Genomic DNA, 21,745 nt, shown 5'->3' on the forward strand with positions numbered 1-21,745 from the left:
CTTCTTGTGAAAAACAGGAAGTCATGTTTTGCCAATAATAAACGAACTTGAACCCCAAAAGGCTTAATTTTGCTTCAGCATCCACCAGGTTCCAATTGGTTCTGAACTTGGCTAAGGACCTCATCTCCACCCCAGAAACATACGTTGTTTCAGCAGAATGGCTCGTAAAAAGAGGCTTCCTCGTCAAAACTTTATTGTTCTCTGAACAAGAAGATAGAGGATGAGAACTGCCATTCTGTCAGTGTCCTAATTTGTTAATTCTAGAACAGAAAAGAGAAAAGCACCTGCTGGTGGTGGTATGAGGATCTAACTTTTTCTCCCAAATTAATCATAAGAGACAGCACTCTACAAGATCAGAAATGACCCACAATGCCAGGGGCTGCCATGACAGGCAGTGAGGTATCCACGTAGGGGTTGCATGACTATCAGGGAGATGTGAAATGGATTCCTGTGTTGAACAGGCACTCAGCTGAATGATTTCTAAGGGCTCTTTCCAATTGTAACATTCTTTGCATTATTAATGCTGTTATTTGCATGTAGGTGTGATACCATAGAACCTTTGAAATTCAATAAAATAAGTGCAAATATCTGGAAAGATGCTTGTCACACAGCAAGTATTCAATACACACTGGAGTGCAGGGGTTGTTGTTTTAATAGACGCTTTCTCTGGATGATTCTACTCATAAGTTTATGCCTTCTCCCCAATCCCTGTTTTGACCTGGGACAAATATTTTCAGAGTATTCGTCAAGGTTGAATAGTGTGAATCCACCATGCCCACTCTGGGATAATTCTGTGATTTTGGCCTATTGGCCACAGATAAATGACTCAGCAGTGCTTCCTTAATGGCACATGATTTCTCAGAGAGGTGAACAGATACTTCTTCTACCTTTGAGCTAACATGGCTGGACACTGACAACTGTTGACATGGAGGAGCCCTGCACCCTCAGCCAGCTCCGTGCATTCATTGTGGGTTTTCTTTATGAATCTAATAGGAACAAAAACACCTTCACCCCAATTATTATCATTAGGGTCACATGTAGAATGGATTATGAAAGTCTTTTCTTTCTGTCTTTTTAACAGAGAGTGAGAGAGGTTGTACTGACAGAAGCCCAGTGACACCATTTCTCTAGAAAGGTTCTGGAGTGACTTTGCATAGAAATTAGAGGAGAGCTGGTGGTGTAGACAGAGAGTCTTGAATGCAGATAATTTCAGTAACTTGTTTGAGGTCTCATGCTACGGAATGGTAGAATTCCTAACCACTCCACCATACCATTTCCTTCTGGCTGATGTAGTAATATCAAAGGGGAAGAAAGCTCTAACTCCAAATCAACAGTAACATCTTGATGCCCAAATTCTGCATTCGTTCATTCATTTGCAAACCTTTCCTGGGATCTTCATGCCAGTCACTACATTAGACACCAAGAATACAAAAATGAATGAGACACTGGCCCTGAGTTCATGGTACACTCAGAATATTAATGACAACTTCCCATGAGGATGTTAAAGAATGAGAATGAACACTCGAGATTTTGTGAGGAGGCTTCTATGAGGAGACGCAAATCCTGCTAAGCCCATGGCTGCAGATATGTTTTTCCCCCGAGTCCTCAGACTAGCAGTATAAAGGCCACAGACTGATATGCTTTCCAACAGGGATATAAGGTGCCAAGAGTAATTTTTCTATCTTGAGTCTGGGGGTCCACCTTTTGGGTGGTTACCTCAGGGCCAGGGCAGAGACAAGGAATACAATGTTTCCTTGTGTGATGATCAGATAACTCCAGGCCAAGGCCATAAAGCAGTCACTCTCTGTCAGGTATTGGATTGAGCTTCCTGTTGAGCAAAAGGGATGTTGAAAGCCTCTGGCCTCTGCCCAAGCCAGCCTCCCCTCATTTACAATAGGCACTTGTATCTACTGACAAGACAACTGGCTCCTGCCCCTCCTCTGCTCAGAGTGATTCTTTGAAAAGTCTTATCATGATAAATTAATTGGCTTGGCTCCTCTCTCATCAAGGAAGCAGAAGGAGCATCTGTTGTAACCTGACCACTCCAAGCTCTTTGTACTAAGTACTCCCCTTGATCAGTTCCCGATAGGCCTGGGCTGGAATGAAGGTCTGGCTGGAGGCACTTGCTTACCATTCCCCGCCCTGTATCCCCCCACCAGGTTTTCTTTGCATTAAGAGAAAGAGAAAGAATTATCTTTTCCAGGGCAGCCTACTCTGCCTTAAACAGGAAGTGATGTAAGAAAGCCATATTTGGCCAGATGGATTTTGCTTTAGGCACCCCCCACCCCCGATTTAAAGTTTTCCGTTATGGTCTTCATGTGTTAAAATTTTTTATCTGCCAAACTTATATTTATTGATAATTAATTTTCCTGTTTGTTTTAAAGACAACTGTAATGACAAACAGTGCTTCAGATCAAAAAGAGGATGACCCCACACTACCACATCAGGTTGTTGTTAAGTCCAGAGCCCTCAGAAAAGGAAGCCCAGATTTCACTTAGCCTCTTAATTTTTAAAATAGCTGAAAAGATTTTCAAAACACTGGAAATGGCTCTAAAGCTGGCATGACCATCTCTGGGCACTCCTTTAGTTCTGGGGACCCCCAGCTTGAGACGCATTGGTCTAGGGCTAGGTTTCTAGTGGCATATCTCTCCAGCATGCATCTTAAAAAGGGAGATTTATTTTCTCAAGCTTTGCTGGTGGGTCATAGGAAAAGATTTTATACCTCTTGACTTGGCTAAAGCTTAGGCACACAAAAAAGCCTCATGGGCATTACATCAACTGGCACAGAGAAAATGCTCAATAAAAATGTGTTGGATGAATAAGTAAATGAACAAATGGCAAGAATTTTAGGAACCTTTTATGATTAATCCTCTAAGTATGAGAAGGGAGGGTTTACTTGGAGTAAAAGCTATTTACCAGAAATTATTTGAACCTGCAAAGAGCAGGTATGGTGATTCCAGAGGCAAAAAGTTTTTAAGTTTAGTGAATGGAGATGAGTCTTGAAGGGGTCCCAAATGGTATGGGGTGGGAGCCCCTCGGGTGGCCTTTCTGCCATCTCTCTGAGGACTTACTTGTGGTGGTTTGTGCAGTGAGCATAAATCCTTAGCTTGTCCCGGATCACTCGGCCAGGCCGTGGCTTCCGCTGGAGCCCAGCCACATGCACAGCCAAGACTTTGGGGCCGATCAGGCGCTTGTAGAGGAGAGAGAGCCAGTAGTCCTGAGGAGAATAGAGAGGGAGAGGGTCAGGGAGAGAACACATGCTCAGGTGTTCTGAGTAAACATGACACACACACATACGGGCCAGAAATCACTTCCTACCGGGAGTCATGAGTCATGACCAATGCAGCCCTAAGCCTACAAGCATGGTCAGCCCCATGAAACACGAACGTGGGTTGATAAGGAAATGGACACTGTCTAAAGTGGCCTTTCAACTAAACTGGGATGTGTAAGTGGAGTCGATCCACAGCGGCATATGAACAAATGAATCAAGGATTTTCATATATGAAATAAAACCATTTGAGGCTTTACATTTTCAACTTTCTTTTCCTATGACTTTACTTTTATAGCGGCTTATGACTTCCATTTAATTATGGAATGGACTATTTCCATTCTTTAGAATTGTTACTAACATGATCATCCAAACTATCATTCTCCAAATATTATCACTGAAGACCACTAGTGCAGTGGGACTGAGGTGAAGCTTCTCCACATAGGAGACCAGAGTCCTTGATTCCAGAGCCAGAAAGGCAAACAGAAAAATGTTTGCAACCGTGGTGCTAATTCTTGGTTATCCTCAACAGTTTGATAATAAAAAGTGTAATTCTAAACTAAAAAGAATGTGATGCTTTAACCATTCCATGTGTAATTGATTTAAAAATATTCAATCTGTGGCACACATTTATATGAGCTTACAAAAACCCACCTTAATTTCTGCTGTATTTGCTATTATCATATTTTGTGTTTGTATCTGATATAAATATAAAATTTACATTTCTGTTATGCAAGCTCTTATCAACTATTGTGAGGTAATGACTTCAGTGTTTATAACTTACTGTATAAAATAGGGCTTCCTAATAACATTTAGGACCCCCCTACCCCACTCAAATTCCTGAATTCAGTGAATATACTATTCAGTGCATACTCTTCAATGCCTTAAAGACATCAATCGCGATTTATTAGCCTTCATATTTTCAGGCAGAAGCCTTCTGATAATGTTTTCTTTTTTCTTGTGTGGTCATTTATAATATCAGCTGCTTAAAAATATCTGATGAACTGCGTAAATCAGAACAAAGTCTCAAAGCCCCTTTGCCACTAGAATGGCTCCAAATCTGCCCTGAGTAGTGTGCTCTAAGCCATGCACAACCATTTACTTTAATTTTAAGTGGCCTTAGGATGGCTGTTATATATGGTCTCCTAATATTAAAAAAGGCAAATAATCATTATCAATTATATAGATGGAAAAAGTGTTGTGGGTTTAATATGCTCAAATTTGATTACAATTTCTGTGTTTTTGATGATTACTTTATGAAATGGTTTTCACATTGCAAGGGGATTTCCACCTTTTTCTTACTGATTTGCAATGTACTTTCTTTTAAATAATAAAAGTAAAAAACTGTAAGTTAGCTAGGATTAGCTTACTATTTTCTCAGTAGCTCCTGATATAACAATAGGGATTATTATTCTTATTTTACAGATATGAGAATGTTTCAAGGGATATCTCAGGTCACAAAACTAGTGAATGGTAGACCATGAAAGCAAATAGGGATCCATTTGCCTCCAATGGCTGTACAACGCTTTCCTTCATGCTGTGAAGTACAAAGTCATATTATATAAAGACACAAGGCAGCTGAAAAACAAGGAATTCAACCTAGAGGGTGGGTATAGAATCCGGAAGGGATCCTTAGTTTTTTGTATAGAGGTTGCCAAAATTTAATTTCTGATTTTTACACTCACAAAGCATTTAGAAGACAAGAACAGCAAAAGCACAAAACACTTCTGTTTCTCCAATTCCGACTCACTACAGTTCATTCCCATTTTTCTTATCCTTCATTCCAATGTCTTATCACAAACACCCCTGTTTTTATTTAGGTAATTTGAAAAAGCTAAACAGGCTTGCTCTCAAACTTGCATTTGGGTATAGCCATTATCTTTGTGTCGTAGCAATTTTCACTTAATGTGAGACATGTTTGTAAGCAAGCCACTCACATTTGGAAAAAAGAGATATTATGTTTACGGTGGCTCACGCCTGTAATCCCAGCACTTTGGGAGGCCGAGGTGGGCGGATCACAAGGTCAGGAGATCAAGACCATCCTGGCTAACATGGTGAAACCCTGTCTCTACTAAAAATACAAAAAATTAGCAGGGCGTGGTGGTGGGCGCCTGTAGTCCCAGCTACTGGGGAGGCTGAGGCAGGAGAATGGCGTGAACCCGGGAGGCGGAGCTTGCAGGGAGCCGAGATTGCGCCACTGCACTCCAGCCTGGGCAACAGAGTGAGATTCCGTCTCAAAAAAGAAAAAAAAAAGAAAAGAAAAGAGATATTATGTTTATTACGTTTAATTCTCAATAATTACGTAGAGATAAAAAATAAACTTATATAATCCCCACCATAATTGAGTGGCAAACTTTAGATTTACTAACTTGAAACCTGTCTGCTTTTCAATAGGAGATAGCTAAATGCCATGCCACTCTAAAAAAGGAGATGAGGATACCTGGGTAAAACTCTAAAGAGGTTTGGGATAGATATATAAAAGAAGTTGATAAGGTTAATTCCTAATGACCAACATTTTTTCCCAATTTTTTTTTACTGTGAGGAGATCCACATAACATAAAATTTACCATCTTAACCATTTTTAAATGTATAGTTCAGTGGTATCATATAAATTCATAATGTTGTATAACCATCACCACTGTCCATCTCTATAACTTGTCATCTTGTAAAACTGAAACTCTGTACCCATTAAACATTAACTCTTCATTCCCCCTCCCCCAACTTCTGGCAACCACTGTTCCACTTTCTGCCTCTGTGACTATTCTGAGTACCTAATATAAATGAACTCATAGTATTTGCCTTTTTGTGACTGGCTTATTTCACTTAGCATAGCGTCCTCAAGGTTCATCCACATTGTAGCATATGTCAGAATTTTCTTCTTTTGTAAGGCTGAATAATATTCCATTGCATTTGTATACCACATTTGAACTTAATTTGCAGCCCAACACATGGCTTATCCTGCAAAATGTCCCATATGCAATGAGAAAAAATGTATATGCTATTGTTGCTGGGTAAAGTGTTTGGTGTGTCTGTTAGATCTAGTTGGGTTATTGTGTTGTTTAACTCCTGTACTTCCTTACTTCTGTCTTGTTTTTCTTATCATTATTGAGAATGGGATATTGAAGTCTTCAACTGTTATTGCAGAAGTGTCTGTTTCTCTTTCAATTCTGGCAACTTTCACTTCATTTTTTTTGTTATCTGTAATCAGGTGTGTAAACATAATGTTATATATTATTGCTGCATTGAAACTTTTATTAATATATAATTTCCTTCTTTGTCTCTTATAATCTTTTAAAATTTAAAATCTATTTTGTCTGATATTAGTAAAGCTGCCCCTGCTCTCATTTGGTTACTATTTTTGTGGAATATATTTTTCCATCCTTTCAATCTGTTTGTGTTTCTGGGTCTAAAGTGAATCTCTGTGCAGACAGCATATAGTTGGATCCTGTTTTTCTTTTAAAATCTTTTCTGCCAACCTCTTCTTTTGACTGGTGAGTTTAATCAATTTACATTTAAAGTAACTACTGATAAGGAGGGACATCTGTCATTTTGCTGTTTTGTATATGTTACAGCTTTTTTGTACCTCCTTTCCTATATCACTGTCTTCTTTTGTGTTTAGTTGATATTTTTTAGTGAAATGTTTAAATTCCTTTCTCATTATCTTTTGTGCATATTCTATAACTATTTTCTTTGTGGTTACTTTGGTATTACATTTAACATCCTAATTATAACATTCTAATTTGCATTTATACCAGCTTAACTTTAACAACATACAAAAACTCTGTTCCTTTAAAGCTCTGTCCTCACCCTTCTCAATTGTTTGAAATGCTTGTTCTCCGGTGCCATAAAGAAATAGCACTTGAACATAAATTTAATTTATTTAGTAAGGCCATTTTTACTTCCTGCAGAAAGGGTACACCTGCCAGCAGTTTTGCCATGAGAGTATACTGAACAAAGGAGACAGGGTCATTTATAACCTGACGCGTCCACCCTACTGCTATGTCTGGTTTCTATTGGCTGGAACAGGACCTCACATTCTGTATTTGTCCTGATTGGCTAGCAACTTAGAGCTTTTTAAAAGAGGCAAAGGTAGAGGAGAACAAAGGAAGGAGGAAGTAACTTGTGGAATGCTGAGAAAGATAAAAACACTTTTAAATAAGGAAGAGGAACAGGCTATGACCTAATGCCTCCTTGGACCAGTATAAGCATGCCAGGGCAAATATTTAGGCTAAATTGTGGGAGCTAAGAACATAAAGTACATTGATTTCTTTATTATGGCTAGCAGATATTTAAGAATGTTAGCACAGGTCTTTGAATAAATTTTGCTTTTAAGAGAAGTTACTATTTATTCCTAATTAGACAGGGAGGAAAGTCTTTGAAGAGGAACCTCTATTTGTCTTTTTACATCAATGGTTGATGTCACAAAATTACATCTTGATACATTGTGTGTCCCCAGAACATAAACTGATAATTCTTTTAAATACATTATTCTCATAAATTATGTAGAAACAAAAATTGGAGTTACAAACCAAAGTAACAATGACACTAGCTTCTAGACTAATAATTGTTTTTAAAAGAGGTATTAGTCTGTTAAATCATGCAGAAAAGAAAGTTAAAACCTATTATCTTAATAGGAGTTAAAACCTATTGTTACAATAATGCCAGCTTGTATATTTGCTCATATACTTAATATTTATTGAGATCTTTATTTTTTCATACAACTTTGAATTACTATCAGTATACTTTCATTGCAACAGCAGGACTCCCTTAAGCATTTTTTGCAGAGCAAGTCTAGTCATCACAAAATCTCTCAGCTTTTCTTTATTTGAGAATGTCTTAATTTCTCCCCTACTTTTGAAGAAAAAGTTTTGATGGATATAGGATTCTTTGTTGACAGTTTCTTTTTCTTTTAGCACTTTGCATATATTGGCTCACTTCCTTCTGGCCTTCAAAGTTTCTGATGAGAAATCTGCTGATAATCTTACTGAGAATTACTTATATTTGGCAATTCACTTCACTCATGCTGCTTTCAAGATTTGATTTGGCCTTTAAAATCTGATTAAAAGTGTCTTGGTGTGGGTCTCTTTAGATTCATCTTATTTAGAATTCATTGAGCTTCTTGGATGTTTATGTGCATGTTCTTTATCAAATTTGAGATGTTTTCAGCCATTATTTCATTGATTATTTTCTGTGCTCCTTTTTCTCTTCTCCTTCTGGGACTCCCACGGTGTGTATATTAGTCCACTTAACGGTGTCCCCCAGGTCCCTTAGACCCTGTTCATTTTTCTTCAATCTTTTTTCTTTCTGTTCCTCAGACTAGATAATTTCCACTGTCTTACCTTTGAATTTGCTGATTCTCTCTCTGACTGCTCCAATCTGCCTTTGAATTCCTCTACTAAATTTTTATTTCAGTCACTATATTTTTCAGCTCCAGAATTTTTTTTTGTTTCTTTACAGGTTTTCTTTCTCTTTACTGATATTCCATTTTGTTTATACATCATTTTCTTGACTTTTTCCACATCTTCATTTAACATCTTCAAGAGAATTGGTTTAAAGTCTTTGCTTAGTAGATCTGCCATCAAGTCTTTTTCAATAATGGTTTCTATGGATTTATTTATTTTTTTCTTTGAATGAGCCATACTTTCTTGTTTATTTGTATGCTTTGTAATTTTGTTGTTGTTGAAAACTGGACATTTGAATCTAATAATGTGGTGACTCTGGAAATCACATCCTCTTCCTCCCTAGGGTTTGCTGGTTTTTAGTTGTTTTTGGTGTGTGTGTGTGTGTGTGAGTGTGGGTGAGTGTGTGTGTGTTTAATTATTGTAGGCTGTTTCTGTGCCAAGGATCAGCCTGAGGTACAAACTTAAGGTCTTCTCAGGTCTTTTTTGAGCCTGCACCTTTTCTTGGGTATGCGTACTTTCTACTTTTCCCCATATACACAGTTGCTTTTGAATGTTCCTGTATTTAATGTGTGAAAGGAAAAAGAGGAAAAAAGGAGGAGAGTAAAAAAACAAAACAAAACAAAAAGGCACCAATCTTTTAAATCCCCTACAGTCACTTCAGTCAGAGGGGGAGGGGTTTACATCAATGGAGAGAGGTGCAACAACAATGGTTGCCTGCTTCTTTATCTGCACCTCTTGGTCAGAAGCAGTAATCAGAGATGAGAGTAGAGATCATTGGTATTTAGAGGATGGGGTATTTTTTGACCACTCTGACTTCCTGCAAGCTGTATGCAAACTGCTCCAGGAACACATACACAGCTACCTGCCATAGGGCTAAGAGGTGGGGAATCGGTAGTCACTACTGAGCTAAGAGCTGAAATTGACCAAAATTAACTGCAATTCACCTTCCTAGCCTTCCCTTGAAAGTTGCAAGCCTTTAATAGACCTTAAAGTTCTAAAACAGTTACATGAGACAGATTCTGCCAGTGCAATTGTTGTCTGAGTGAAGAGACAGATTCATGATGCTTCCTATTCTACCATCTTTCCAGAATCCTCCGTAACATACCTTTTAATTTTGGTAGTAACAATCCTTTAGTTGTATACGGTATAAATATTCTGTTCAAGTCTGTAGTTTGACTTTTATCACTTTTTATGGTTTTTTGACATGGAGAATAAAAAAAAATTTTATAGGAAAACACATCAATATTTTTCTTTTGGTTTCTTTTTCTAATTCTTAGTAAGTCCTTCCTCATATAAGGATTAGTTACATCTTCATTTATATTTCTTCTAGTTCTTTTTTATATTATTTAAACATTTAAACTTTTAATTCATTGAAAATGATTTGATGTATACTATTAAGTTTGCTATTTTTTAAGTAGTCTAGTAATTATTTTAGTATCATATAATGAATAACATATCTGTAAGCCCATCCTTATCACATACTAAGTAACAGTAAGTCTTCACTTAATGTCATCAAGAGGTTCTTGGAAATTGTGACTTTAAGTGAAACGATGTGTAACAAAACCACTTTTTTCCTCATCAACATTATAACGAAATGACATTGAGCAAAATGACATTATTTGAGGATTTGCTGTACATCATTTCACTTAAAGTCACAGTTTCTAAGAATCTATCAATGACATTAAATGAGGACTTTGTGTGTATGTGTGTGCACCTTATGATGTGGGATATTCATGATATACTGATAAACAGTATATGTAATTCTCTGTCTAGATTTTCTATTCTCTTCCACTGAATTCTCAATTTTTAATCAGTTTCACAGCATTTTCATTATTATCATTTACATTTTAATATCTACAGATTCAAGTCTATTTCATTATACTTTTATTATTTTGTTCAAACTTTTCTTATTTAGGCATATTTATTTAAAGCATTTTTGAAATTGATATATAATCAATATACATATTTTCAGGGTGCATGCAATAATTTAATTTGATCATAAATTTGTAAAGATCAAGTCAATGTAACTGAGATTTCCATTACCTCATACTCATTTGTTTTTCCAAATAAATTTTGAAATAATTTTCTTTTTTAAAAATGTCAATATTGACCTCAAGCAGAATGAGATCATTTTCTTGTAGCATTGTTGCAGAGAATTTTGAAGCTTGCATGATTTTTGTTCTATGTATAGGTAGCCTGTTTATTTTCTAGTATTTGTGTTTTGCTAGGATGCTTAGAGAAGTCATGTTTTATCCTTAATTTTATGAACTTTGGCCAGAAATCTGTCAATATGAGTTTCTGCATTAATTTGCCAGTATTAGGGAGAGCACTTTTGATCTGAAGGACAAACACTTTTCTTTAGCCTCTGAGAACTTTCTTTAAATATAGCTTTGAGGAGATTGGATCATCGTGGTGGATGGGAGGCAGGACTAGATTGCAGCTCCAACTCGGACAGACAAAGCAGCATGCAGAGGCTCGCATCGTGAATTTTAGCTCCAGATCAACTGCAAGAACAAACCAGCAATCCTGAGAGGACCCACAGACCCTCTGAAGGAAGCGCACCGCTTTTGCAGGACCTGGGAGACACCCTAAATACTGTGCTGGTATCCACGGCTGAGGGACCCATAGATGGTTCCCATCACATGACTCTGTGCAGACAACCCCCAGTACCAGCTCAGAACTGGGTAGACTTGCTGGGTGGCTAGACCCAGAAAACAGACAACAATCACTGCAGTTCAGCTCACAGGAAGCCACATCCATAGGAAAAGGAGGAGAGTACTACATCAAGGGAACACCCCATGGGACAAAAGATTCTGAGCAACAGCCTTTAGCTGTAGACCTTCCTTCCCTCTGACAGAGCCTACCCAAATGAGAAGGAACCAGAAAACCAACTCTGGTAATATGGCAAAACAAGGCCCTTTAACACCCCCCAAAAATCACACTAGTTCACCAGCAATGGATCCAAACCAAGAAGAAATCCCTGATTTACCTGAAAAAGAATTCAGGAGGTTAGTTATTAAGCTAATCAGGGAGGCACCAAAGAAAGGTGAAGCCCAATGCAAGGAAATCCAAAAAATGATACAAGACGTGAAGGGAGAAATATTCAAGGAAATAGATAGCATAAAGAAAAAGCAATCAAAACTACAGGAAACACTGGACACACTTATAGAAGTGCAAAATGTTCTGGAAAGTCTCAGCAATAGAACTGAACAAGTAGAAGAAAGAAATTCAGAGCTCAAGGATAAGGTCTTCAAATTAACCCAATCCAACAAAGACAAAGAAAAAATAATAAGAAAACATGAACAAATCCTCCAAGAAGTCTCAGATTATGTTAAGTGATGAAACCTAAGAATAATTGGTGCTCCTGAGGAAGAAGAGAAATCTGAAAGTTTGGAAAACATATTTGGGGGAATAATAGAGGAAAACTTCCCTGGCCTTGCTAGAGACCTAGACATCCAAATACAAGAAGCACAAAAATCACCTGGGAAATTCATCACAAAAAGATCATCACCTAGGCATATTGTCATCAGGTTATCTAAAGTTCAGATGAAGGAAAGAATCTTAAGAGCCGTGAGACAGAAACACCAGGTAACCTATAAAAGAAAACTTGTCAGATTAACAGCAGATTTCTCAGCAGAAACTCTACAAGTTAGAAGGGATTGGGGCCCTATCTTCAGCCTCCTGAAACAAAACAATTATCAGTCAAGAATTTTGAATCCAGCGAAACTAAGCATCATATATGATGGAAAAATACAGTCTTTTTCAGACAAACAAATGTTGAGAGAATTCGCCACTACCAAGCCACCACTACAAGAACTGCTAAAAGGAGCTCTGAACTTTGAAACAAATCCTGGAAACACATCAAAACAGAATCTCTTTAAAGCATAAATCACACAGGACCTATAAAACAAAAATACAAGTTAAAAAGCAAAAACAAAAACCAAAAAAACCAAGGTACACAGGCAACAAGCAGCACGATGAATGCAAAGGTACCTCACATCTCAATACTAACATTGAATGTAAATGGCCTCCATGCTCCACTTAAAAGATACAGAACTGTAGAATGGATAAGAACTCACCAACCAACTATCTGCTGCCTTCAAGAGACTCACCTAACACATAAGGACTCACATAAAGTAAAGAGGTGGAAAAAGGCATTTCATGCAAATGGACACCAAAAGCAAGCAGGGGTAGCTATTCTTTTTTCAGACAAAACAAACTTCAAAGCAACAGCAGTTAAAAGAGACAAAGAGGGACATTATATAATGGTAAAAGGCCTTGTCTAACAGGAAAATATCACAATCCTAAACATATATGCATCTAACACTGGAACTCCCAAATTTATAAAACAATTACTAATAGGCCTAAGAACTGGGTAGACTTGCTGGGTGGCTAGACCCAGAAAACAGACAACAATCACTGCAGTTCAGCTCACAGGAAGCCACATCCATAGGAAAAGGAGGAGAGTACTACATCAAGGGAACACCCCATGGGACAAAAGATTCTGAGCAACAGCCTTTAGCTGTAGACTTTCCTTCCCTCTGACAGAGCCTACCCAAATGAGAAGGAACCAGAAAACCAACTCTGGTAATATGGCAAAACAAGGCCCTTTAACACCCCCAAAAAATCCTTCCCTCTGACAGAGCCTACGCAAATGAGAAGGAACCAGAAAACCAACTCTGGTAATATGGCAAAACAAGGCCCTTTAACACCCCCAAAAAATCACACTAGTTCACAGAGTTCACAGAGCCTACCCAAATGAGAAGGAACCAGAAAACCAACTCTGGTAATATGGGCAAAACAAGGCCCTTTAACACCCCCAAAAAATCCTTCCCTCTGACAGAGCCTACCCAAATGAGAAGGAACCAGAAAACCAAAGATAGACAGCAACACAGTAATAGTGGGGGACTTCAATACTCCACTGACAGCAGTAGGCAGGTCATCAAAAGACAGAAAGTCAACAAAGAAACAATGGATTTAAACTATACCTTGGAACAAATGGACTCAACAGATATATACAGAACATTTCATCCAACAACTGCAGAATACACATTCTACTCAATAGTGCATGGAACTTTGTCCAAGATAGAACATATGACAGGCCATAAAATGAACCTCAATAAATCTGAGAAAACTGACATTATATCAAGCACTCTCTCAGACCACAGTGGAATAAAACTGGAAATCAACTCCAAAAGCAACCTTCAAAACCATGCAAATACATGAAAATTAAATAACCTGCTCCTGAATGAGCATTGGGTCAAAAACGAAATCAAGATAGATTAAAAAATTATTCAAACGAAATGACAATAATGACACAACCTGTTAAAACCTCTGGGATACAGCAAAGGTGGTGCTAAGAGGAAAGTTCATAGCCCCTAAATGCCTATGTTGAAAAGACTGAAAGAGCACAAACTGACATTCTAAGGTCACACCTCAAGGGACTAGAGAAGCCAGAACAAACCAAACCCAAACCCAAAAGAAGAAAGGAAATAACCAAGATCAGAGCAGAGCTAAATGAAATTGAAACAAACAAAAAATACAAAAGATAAATGAAACAAAAAGCTGGTTCTTTAAAAAGATAAACAAAATTGATAGACCATTAGCAAGATTAACCAAGAAAAGAAGAAAAGAAGATTAACTAAGAAAAGAAGAGAGAAAGTCTAAATAACCTCATTAAGAAAGAAACAGGAGATATTACAACTGACACCACTGAAATACAAAAGATCACTCAAGGCTACTGTGAACACCTTTACGCACATAAACTAGAAAACCTAGAAGAGGTGATAAATTCCTGGAAAAATACCCTCCTAGCTTAAATCAGGAAGAATTTGATACCCTGAAGAGACCAATAACAAGCATCAAGATTGAAATGGTAATTTAAAAATTACCAACAAAAAAAAGTCCAAGGCTAGGCAGATTCACAGCAGAATTCTACCAGACACTCAAAGAATTGGTACCGATTCTTTTGACACTATTCCAAAAGATACAGAAAGAAGGAACCCTCCCTAATTCATTCTATGAAGCCAGCATCACCCTAAAACCAAAACCAGGAAAGAACATAACCAAAAAGGAAAACTACAGACCAATATCCTTGATGAACATAGATGCTAAAATCCTTAACAAAATACTAGCTAACCGGATCGATCCAACAACATATCAAAAAGATATTCTACCATGATCGAGTGGATTTCCTACTAGGGATGTAGGAATGGTTTATCATACGCAAGTCAATAAATGCGATACACCACATAAACAGAATTAAAAACAAAAATCACATGATCATCTCAATAGATGCAGAAAAAGCACTTGACAAAATCCAGCATCTCTTTATGATTAAAACTCTGCAGCAAAATCGGTATACAAGGGACATACCTCAATGTAATAGAAGCCATCTGTGACAAACCACAGCCAACATAATACTGAATGGGGAAACGTTGAAAGCATTCCCTCTGAGAACTGGAACAAGACAAGGATGCCCACTCTCCTCACTCCTCTTCAACATAGTATTGGAAGTCCTAGCCAGAGCAATCAGGCAAGAGAAAGAAAGGGCACCCAAATCGGTAAAGAGGAAGTCAAACTGTCACTGTGTGCTGATGATATGATCGTTTACTTTGAAACCCCTAAAGACTCCTCCAAGAAAGCTCCTAGAACTAATAAAATAATTCAGCAAAGTTTCTGAATACAAGATTAATGTACACAAATTGGTACCTCTTCTATACACCAACAGCAACCAAGTGGAGAATCAAATCAAGAATTCAACCCCTTTTACAATATCTGCAAAAAAACCCCACAAAAACTTAAAAATATACCTAACCAAGGAGGTGAAAGACCTCTACAAGGAAAACTACAAAACACTGCTTAAAGAAATCACAGATGACACAAACAAATGGAAACACATCCCATGCTCATGGATGGGTAGAGTCAATATTGTGAAAATGACCGTACTTCCAAAAACAATCTATAAATTCAATGCAATCCCCAACAAAATACTGCCATTATTCTTCACAGAATTCGAAAAAACAATTCTAAAATTCATATGGAACCAAAAAAGAGCCTGCATAGCCACAGCAAGACTAAGCAAAAAGAACAAATTTGGAGGCATTGCACACTACCTGATTTCAAACTATACCATTAGGCCATAGTCACCAAAACAGCATGGTAATCATATAAAAATAGGCATATAGACCAATGGAACAGAATAGGGAACCTAGAAATAAACCCACATACTTACAGCCAACTGATCTTCAACAAAGCAAACAAAAAAATAAAGTGGGGAAACATTACACTTTTCAACAAACGGTGCTAGGATAACTGGCTAGCCACATGTAGGAGGATGAAACTGCATCCTCATCTCTCACCTTATACAAAAATCAGCTCAAGCTGGATTAAGAACTTAAATCTACAATCTGAAACTATAAAAATTCTAGAAGACAACATTGGAAAAATCCTCTAGACATTGGTTTAGGCATGGATTTCATGAACAAGAACCCAAAAGCAAATGCAATAAAAACAAAGATAAATAGTTGGGACTTAATTAAACTAAAGCGCTTTTGCACGCCAAAAGGAACAGTCAGCAGAGTAAACAGACAATCTATACATCTGTCAAAGGATTAGTATCCAGAATCTACAACGAACTCAAACAAATCAGTAAGAAAAAAACAAACAATCCATCAAAAAGTGGGCTAAGGACATGAATAGACAATACTCAAAAGAAGATTTACAAATGGCCAACAAACATATGAAAAAATGCTCAATAGGCCTGGTGCAGTGGCTCACGCCTGTAATCCCAGCAGTTTGGGAGGCCGAGGCGGTTGGATCACCTAAGGCCAGGAGTTTGAGATCAGCCTGGCCAACACAGTGAAACCCTGTCTCTACTAAAAATACAAAAATTAGCTGGGCATGGTGGCAGGCATCTGTAATCTCAGCTATTCAGGAGGCTGAGGAAGGAGAGTTGCTGAAACCCGGGAGGTGGAGGTTGCAGTGAGCCAAGCTCACGCCATTGCACTCCAGCCTGGGTGACAACAGCAAGACTCCATCTGAAAAAAAAAAAAGAAAAAAAAAGAGTAAAAGAAAATGCTCAACATAACTAATGATCAGGGAAATGCAAATCGAAACCACAATGCAATACCACCTTACTCCTGCAAGAATGGCTGTAATCAAAAAATAAAAAAACAGTAGTTGTTGGTGTGGATGCAGTGAACAGGGAACACTTCTACCCTGCTGGTGGGAATGTAAACTAGTACAGCCACTATGGAAAACAGTGTGGAGATTCTGTAAAGAACTAAAAGTGGAACTACCATTTCATCCAGCAATCCCACTACTGGGTATCTACCCAGAGGAAAATAAGTCATTATATGAAAAAGATACTTGCACACGCATGTTTATAGCAGCACAATTCACAATTGCAAAATCATGGAACCAACCCAAATGCCCACCAATCAACAAGTGAATAAAGAAACTGTGGTATATTTATACAATGGAATGCTACTCAGCCATAAAAAGGATGAATTAATGGCATTTGCAGCGACCTGGATGAGATTAGAGGCTATTATTCTAAGTAAACTAACTCAGGAATGGAAAACCAAATATGTTCTCACTGATATGTGGGAGCTAAGCTATGAGGATGCAAAGGCATAAGTATGATACAGTGGACTTTGGGGACTTGGGGGGAAGAGTGGGAGGGGAGCAAGCGATACAAGACTACAAATAGGGTGCAATGTATACTGCTCGAGTGATGGGCACAGCAAAAATCTCACAAATCACCACTAAAGAACTTACTCATGTAACCAAATACCACTTTTACCCCAATAACTTATGGGAAAAAAAATCACTGAATAACTTATTTATATTTTTTTGGATTAAGGTAGAATACTAAAGGTGAAATAAATAAATAAATGTAGCTTTGAATTCGTATTTCTTTCTATTGCTCCAATCTCTGCTTCAGGAATCTATTAGATCTCTATCCTCAGTTCTGCACATCATCTCCTTTCTGATTATTTTTTAAACATTTTGTTTTTCACTCTGCAAGAGGTTGTCTCAAGTTTGTCTTCCACATTGCTATACATATTTTTTTCAGGACTATTTCTGTTATTTACTATGTCCAATGAACATTTTAATTGTTATTATAATTTTAGTTTCCTTGTAATCTTTTCTTGTCTCCTTTAGCTCACCTTATTGTCTGACTCTCATTTAAATTTTTTTCCATTTTATGTATATTATGTATGTGTTTCCATATACAGCAGACTATATGTAACTTACATGATAGTTCTGAAGCACATGAGAACGTACCATCCACTGTAAAAGCTACCGTAATAGGGCCAGGTGCATTGGCTCACGCCTGTAATCCCAGCACTTTGGGAGGCCGAGGTGGCCAGATCACGAGGTCAGGAGATCAAGACCACCCTGGCTAACACTGTGAAACCTCGTCTCTACTAAAAATACAAAAACAAAATTAGCTGGGCGTGATGGCAAGCACCTGTAGTCCCAGCTATTCGGGAGGCTGAGGCGGGAGAATGGCGTGAACCCAGGAGGTGGAGCTTGCAATGAGCTGAGATCGCACCACTGCACTCCAGCCTGGGTGACAGAGTGAGACTCCATCTCAAAAAAAAAAAAAAAAAAAAACTACTGTAATACCCATACTGTTGCATTGAGTTATGTGATTCTTCTCTTTGCCGTTATTTCCTTACTTTATATTTTATAGCTTTATCCACATATCTACTCATAAGCAATATATTATTCAGTGTGTTAGCTTTATAAAAATGGTATGTAATTTCCTGTGTCTTAATTTTTTCACTTAACTTTATGCTTCTAAGATTCATCCAGGTTGTTACATGCACTTACAGTTTGTTCCTTTTTAATTTTGTATAATACTTCATTGTGTGAACATCCTACAATTTATTTATCTATTCTCCTACTGATGGATATTTGTGTGCAGACTTTTGCTATTATAAGCAATGTGGTTTTGAAATTCTTGTTCCTGTTTCCTTATATACAAGCGAGAAAATCTAGAGGAATGTTACTCCAACTGTGATTGGGGACCAGCAGCAACTTCATCAGCTGGGTGCTTCAAAGAAATGCAAATTAACGGACTTCACCCCAGGCCTAATGATTTAGAATATCCAGGGAGTGAGGATCCAAAATTGTGTGACACTCCAGGTGATTCTGATGCTTATTAAAGTTTAAGAAGCCCGTTCTAGAGTATATACCTAAGAGTGGAATTGCTGTGTCATATACAGGTATATGTATGACACTTTACACGATAATGCCCAGTTGTTTCCCAAAGTGATTCCAGCTATTCCAACTATACTCCCTCCACCAGTGTCCGTATGGTCTCCTCTTGATTTACATCCTTGCCCACACTCATCGCTTTCAGACTTCTTAATTTTCTCTTTTTGTGTGTTAAGAAGTCCTTCTCTATATCTAGTTCATAAAGATATTCTATATTTTCTTTTTAAACTTTTAAAGTTTTTTTTCTTTCATGGATAAGTCTTTAACCAATCTAGAATTGGTCTAGGGTACTTATGAGATAGGTATCTAATTTCATATTTTTCCATATGGATAGTCCAATTACACCAGCATCATTTATTACATCGTCTCTCCTTTCTTCAGTGATCTGAAATGCCCCGTGTCCTGTATTAAACTCCCACATATTCATGAGTCTGTTTCTGGGCCTCTATTCTGCCTTGTTTCTTTGTCCTGTACTAATACCACACTGTTTTAATTACTATTATTTTATACTGTGTTGAAATCTGATAGAGCGAGTCCTCCTTTCTTAGAAATGGCTTTGTTAATCTTTAGTCTTTGCTCAGTTATAGACACTTCGGCATCAGATTATCTAGTATCTAAACAAAATCTGTTAGAACTTTGGAACTGCATAGAATTTATAATTCAAATGAGGAGAATTTACCTTTTTATGATACTGAGTCTTTTTATCTATAAAGATGAAAAAAACTGAAAAAGAACTCCTTCCAAGTAGGGAATCTTTATTTTCTCTTTCTGCTTTGAAGGTGAAAGTTCCCAATTATGTACTTTTTCTCTATTAAGAAATGGTCCTAGATCTTTTATAATGAAAATAAATCTTTAATGGAGGAGAAAATGTGAAAACCTTTTCAGTTTAGAGAATTAAGTCAAAAAACATTTTATTTTTAGGAGTTTGCTATTAACCATTTAGTAGTATGCAAAGCAATAAGGAAAATACAGTGTTAACCCCCAAACTTGTCCTGTTGGCAGATTCACTGATTTTCCATTTCTTTCTCCTTTTCTTTCTTTTTTTTTGAGACAAGGTCTTGCTTTGCTGCCCATGCTGGAGTGCAGTGGTGTGTAACCACAGCTCATCGCAGCCTCAACCTCCTGGGTTCAAGTGATCCTCCTGCCTCAGGTTCCCCCAGCCTCACAAGTAGCCAGGACTACAGGTGTGCACCACTATACCCAGCTAACTTTTAATTTTTTTTGTAGAGACAGGGTCTTGCTATGTTGCCCACTCTAGTCTTAAACTCCTGATCACTCCTCAAGTGATCCTCCCAGCTTGGCCTCACAAAGCAGTGGGATTTACAGGCGTGAGCTTCTGAACCTGGCCTGATTTTCCGTTTCTAGAGAGTGCTTTCAAAGTGCTTCTATGTTTCTCTTCTCCCTACCTACCCTTTTGCTATTCTATGAAAACCATTTGTGATGGATCTCTTCATTTCCATTTCCAAAAGTGTACATTACTGGACAGAAGCCTTCATTTTTTACTCCCATCCCCAATTCAAGGATAGTGTAACCAGGTAAAGCATGTGATGTAGGTAATAGCTGTATGCTTCTCGTATACTGTAGGCAAATGTTTGCTCTTTTTGTTTTTAAAAATATCTGTTTACAATTAGCTCATGCATATTGCTTAAGCACACATATATTTGTAATGAAGTTGTGTGTTTATGTGTATATGAATAGGTTAATAAACATAAAATTTAGAATAATGGTTACCTTGGGTGGGACAGGAGAAATCAGGGAAATGGGGTAGTAAGGGAACTCATAGGTTGATGGGAGTTATTGGTAATGTTTTAGTTTTGGGGTGGAGTGGTGGATTCACAGGTCCTGAGTGTATTATTTTGCTTTAAAAGTAACATATAGGCACAGATAATGTTTTGTATGTGTCAAATAATATATTTAAAAGATAATACATGAAAAGTTTTATATTATTTGTTTATCAGAGATTCCTTTAGGAAGACGACGTTACTGACCCAGGTATAGGCTGGCATCTCTGCATTGTTTTACCCAAAGAGAGAAGAGTTTATGATGATTTGATGTTAGTTTACCATGTCTTTCCTCAGGGCAATGGAGGGTTTTGGTTTTTAAGTTGGCTGATAGTGGGTTGAAAGCCAGGTGAATATGGAATTTTCACCTTTTCTTAGCTCCATGTACCATTTTCAGACTCCTTTTTCATCCTTGCATTTCTCTCAGTTCCCTATCTATTCTAGCTATTTTTTTCAAACTCCATCCTCCCCCTCTCTGTCCTTATCATGTCCTTATGTAATCCAGCTCTCAGCAGAATCAAATTAGATTTCCATGCTCACCTCCTTCCTCCCTTTGTTCCTCCTTCTTCTCTTCTTTCCTTCCCTTCTTCCCTCCCTATCTTTCTTTCATTTTATTATGAATGGGTTCCATTTATGTAATCATAAATAAAATGAAACAAATGAAATGACTCCTGAATATTTCTTAAGGCAATGACATGAAAATGCATAAAGTTATCTTTATGCACAGGATAGGAAAAAAAGAAAGAATACACAGACACATCTAACAATAACAACAACAAAGACATTTCCTGGAAGGGAAGGTAATAAAAAGTTTGCAGACAGTAAGAGTCATTAAGAAGGAAGGCAAATACAATGTTTTTTAAATGTCAATAAAAAAAAAAAATCCAAAGGAAGGCATGCATGCATTATAATTTCCAAGGGACAAAGAGAGACACAGACAGACATTCTTTAAATGTATTAGATGTGAGGAGAGGTTGAAGAAAAATAGTGTCCATTTATTAGTTGGAAAGGGAAAACTAATAGCAGATGACACTAAAAAGACAGAGGTTTTAAATCTTTTCTTT

The 21,745-nt window shown here is 37.5% G+C and overlaps 1 protein-coding gene across 2 annotated transcripts in view; it reads right to left on the bottom strand.

The window, feature by feature from the left end:
- The window catches only part of HPSE2 (heparanase 2 (inactive)), a 752,987-nt gene that overhangs the window by 29,311 nt on the left and 701,931 nt on the right, over window positions 1-21,745 (bottom strand). For both annotated transcript variants that reach the window (XM_024253747.3, XM_024253744.3), the window contains one exon: window positions 3,072-3,217. In XM_024253747.3, coding sequence (XP_024109515.3) covers window positions 3,072-3,217 — 146 coding nt within the window. The remainder of the gene's footprint in view (window positions 1-3,071; window positions 3,218-21,745) is intronic.

This window comes from Pongo abelii, chromosome 8, assembly GCF_028885655.2.
Source record: "Pongo abelii isolate AG06213 chromosome 8, NHGRI_mPonAbe1-v2.0_pri, whole genome shotgun sequence".
NCBI lineage: Eukaryota > Metazoa > Chordata > Mammalia > Primates > Hominidae > Pongo > Pongo abelii.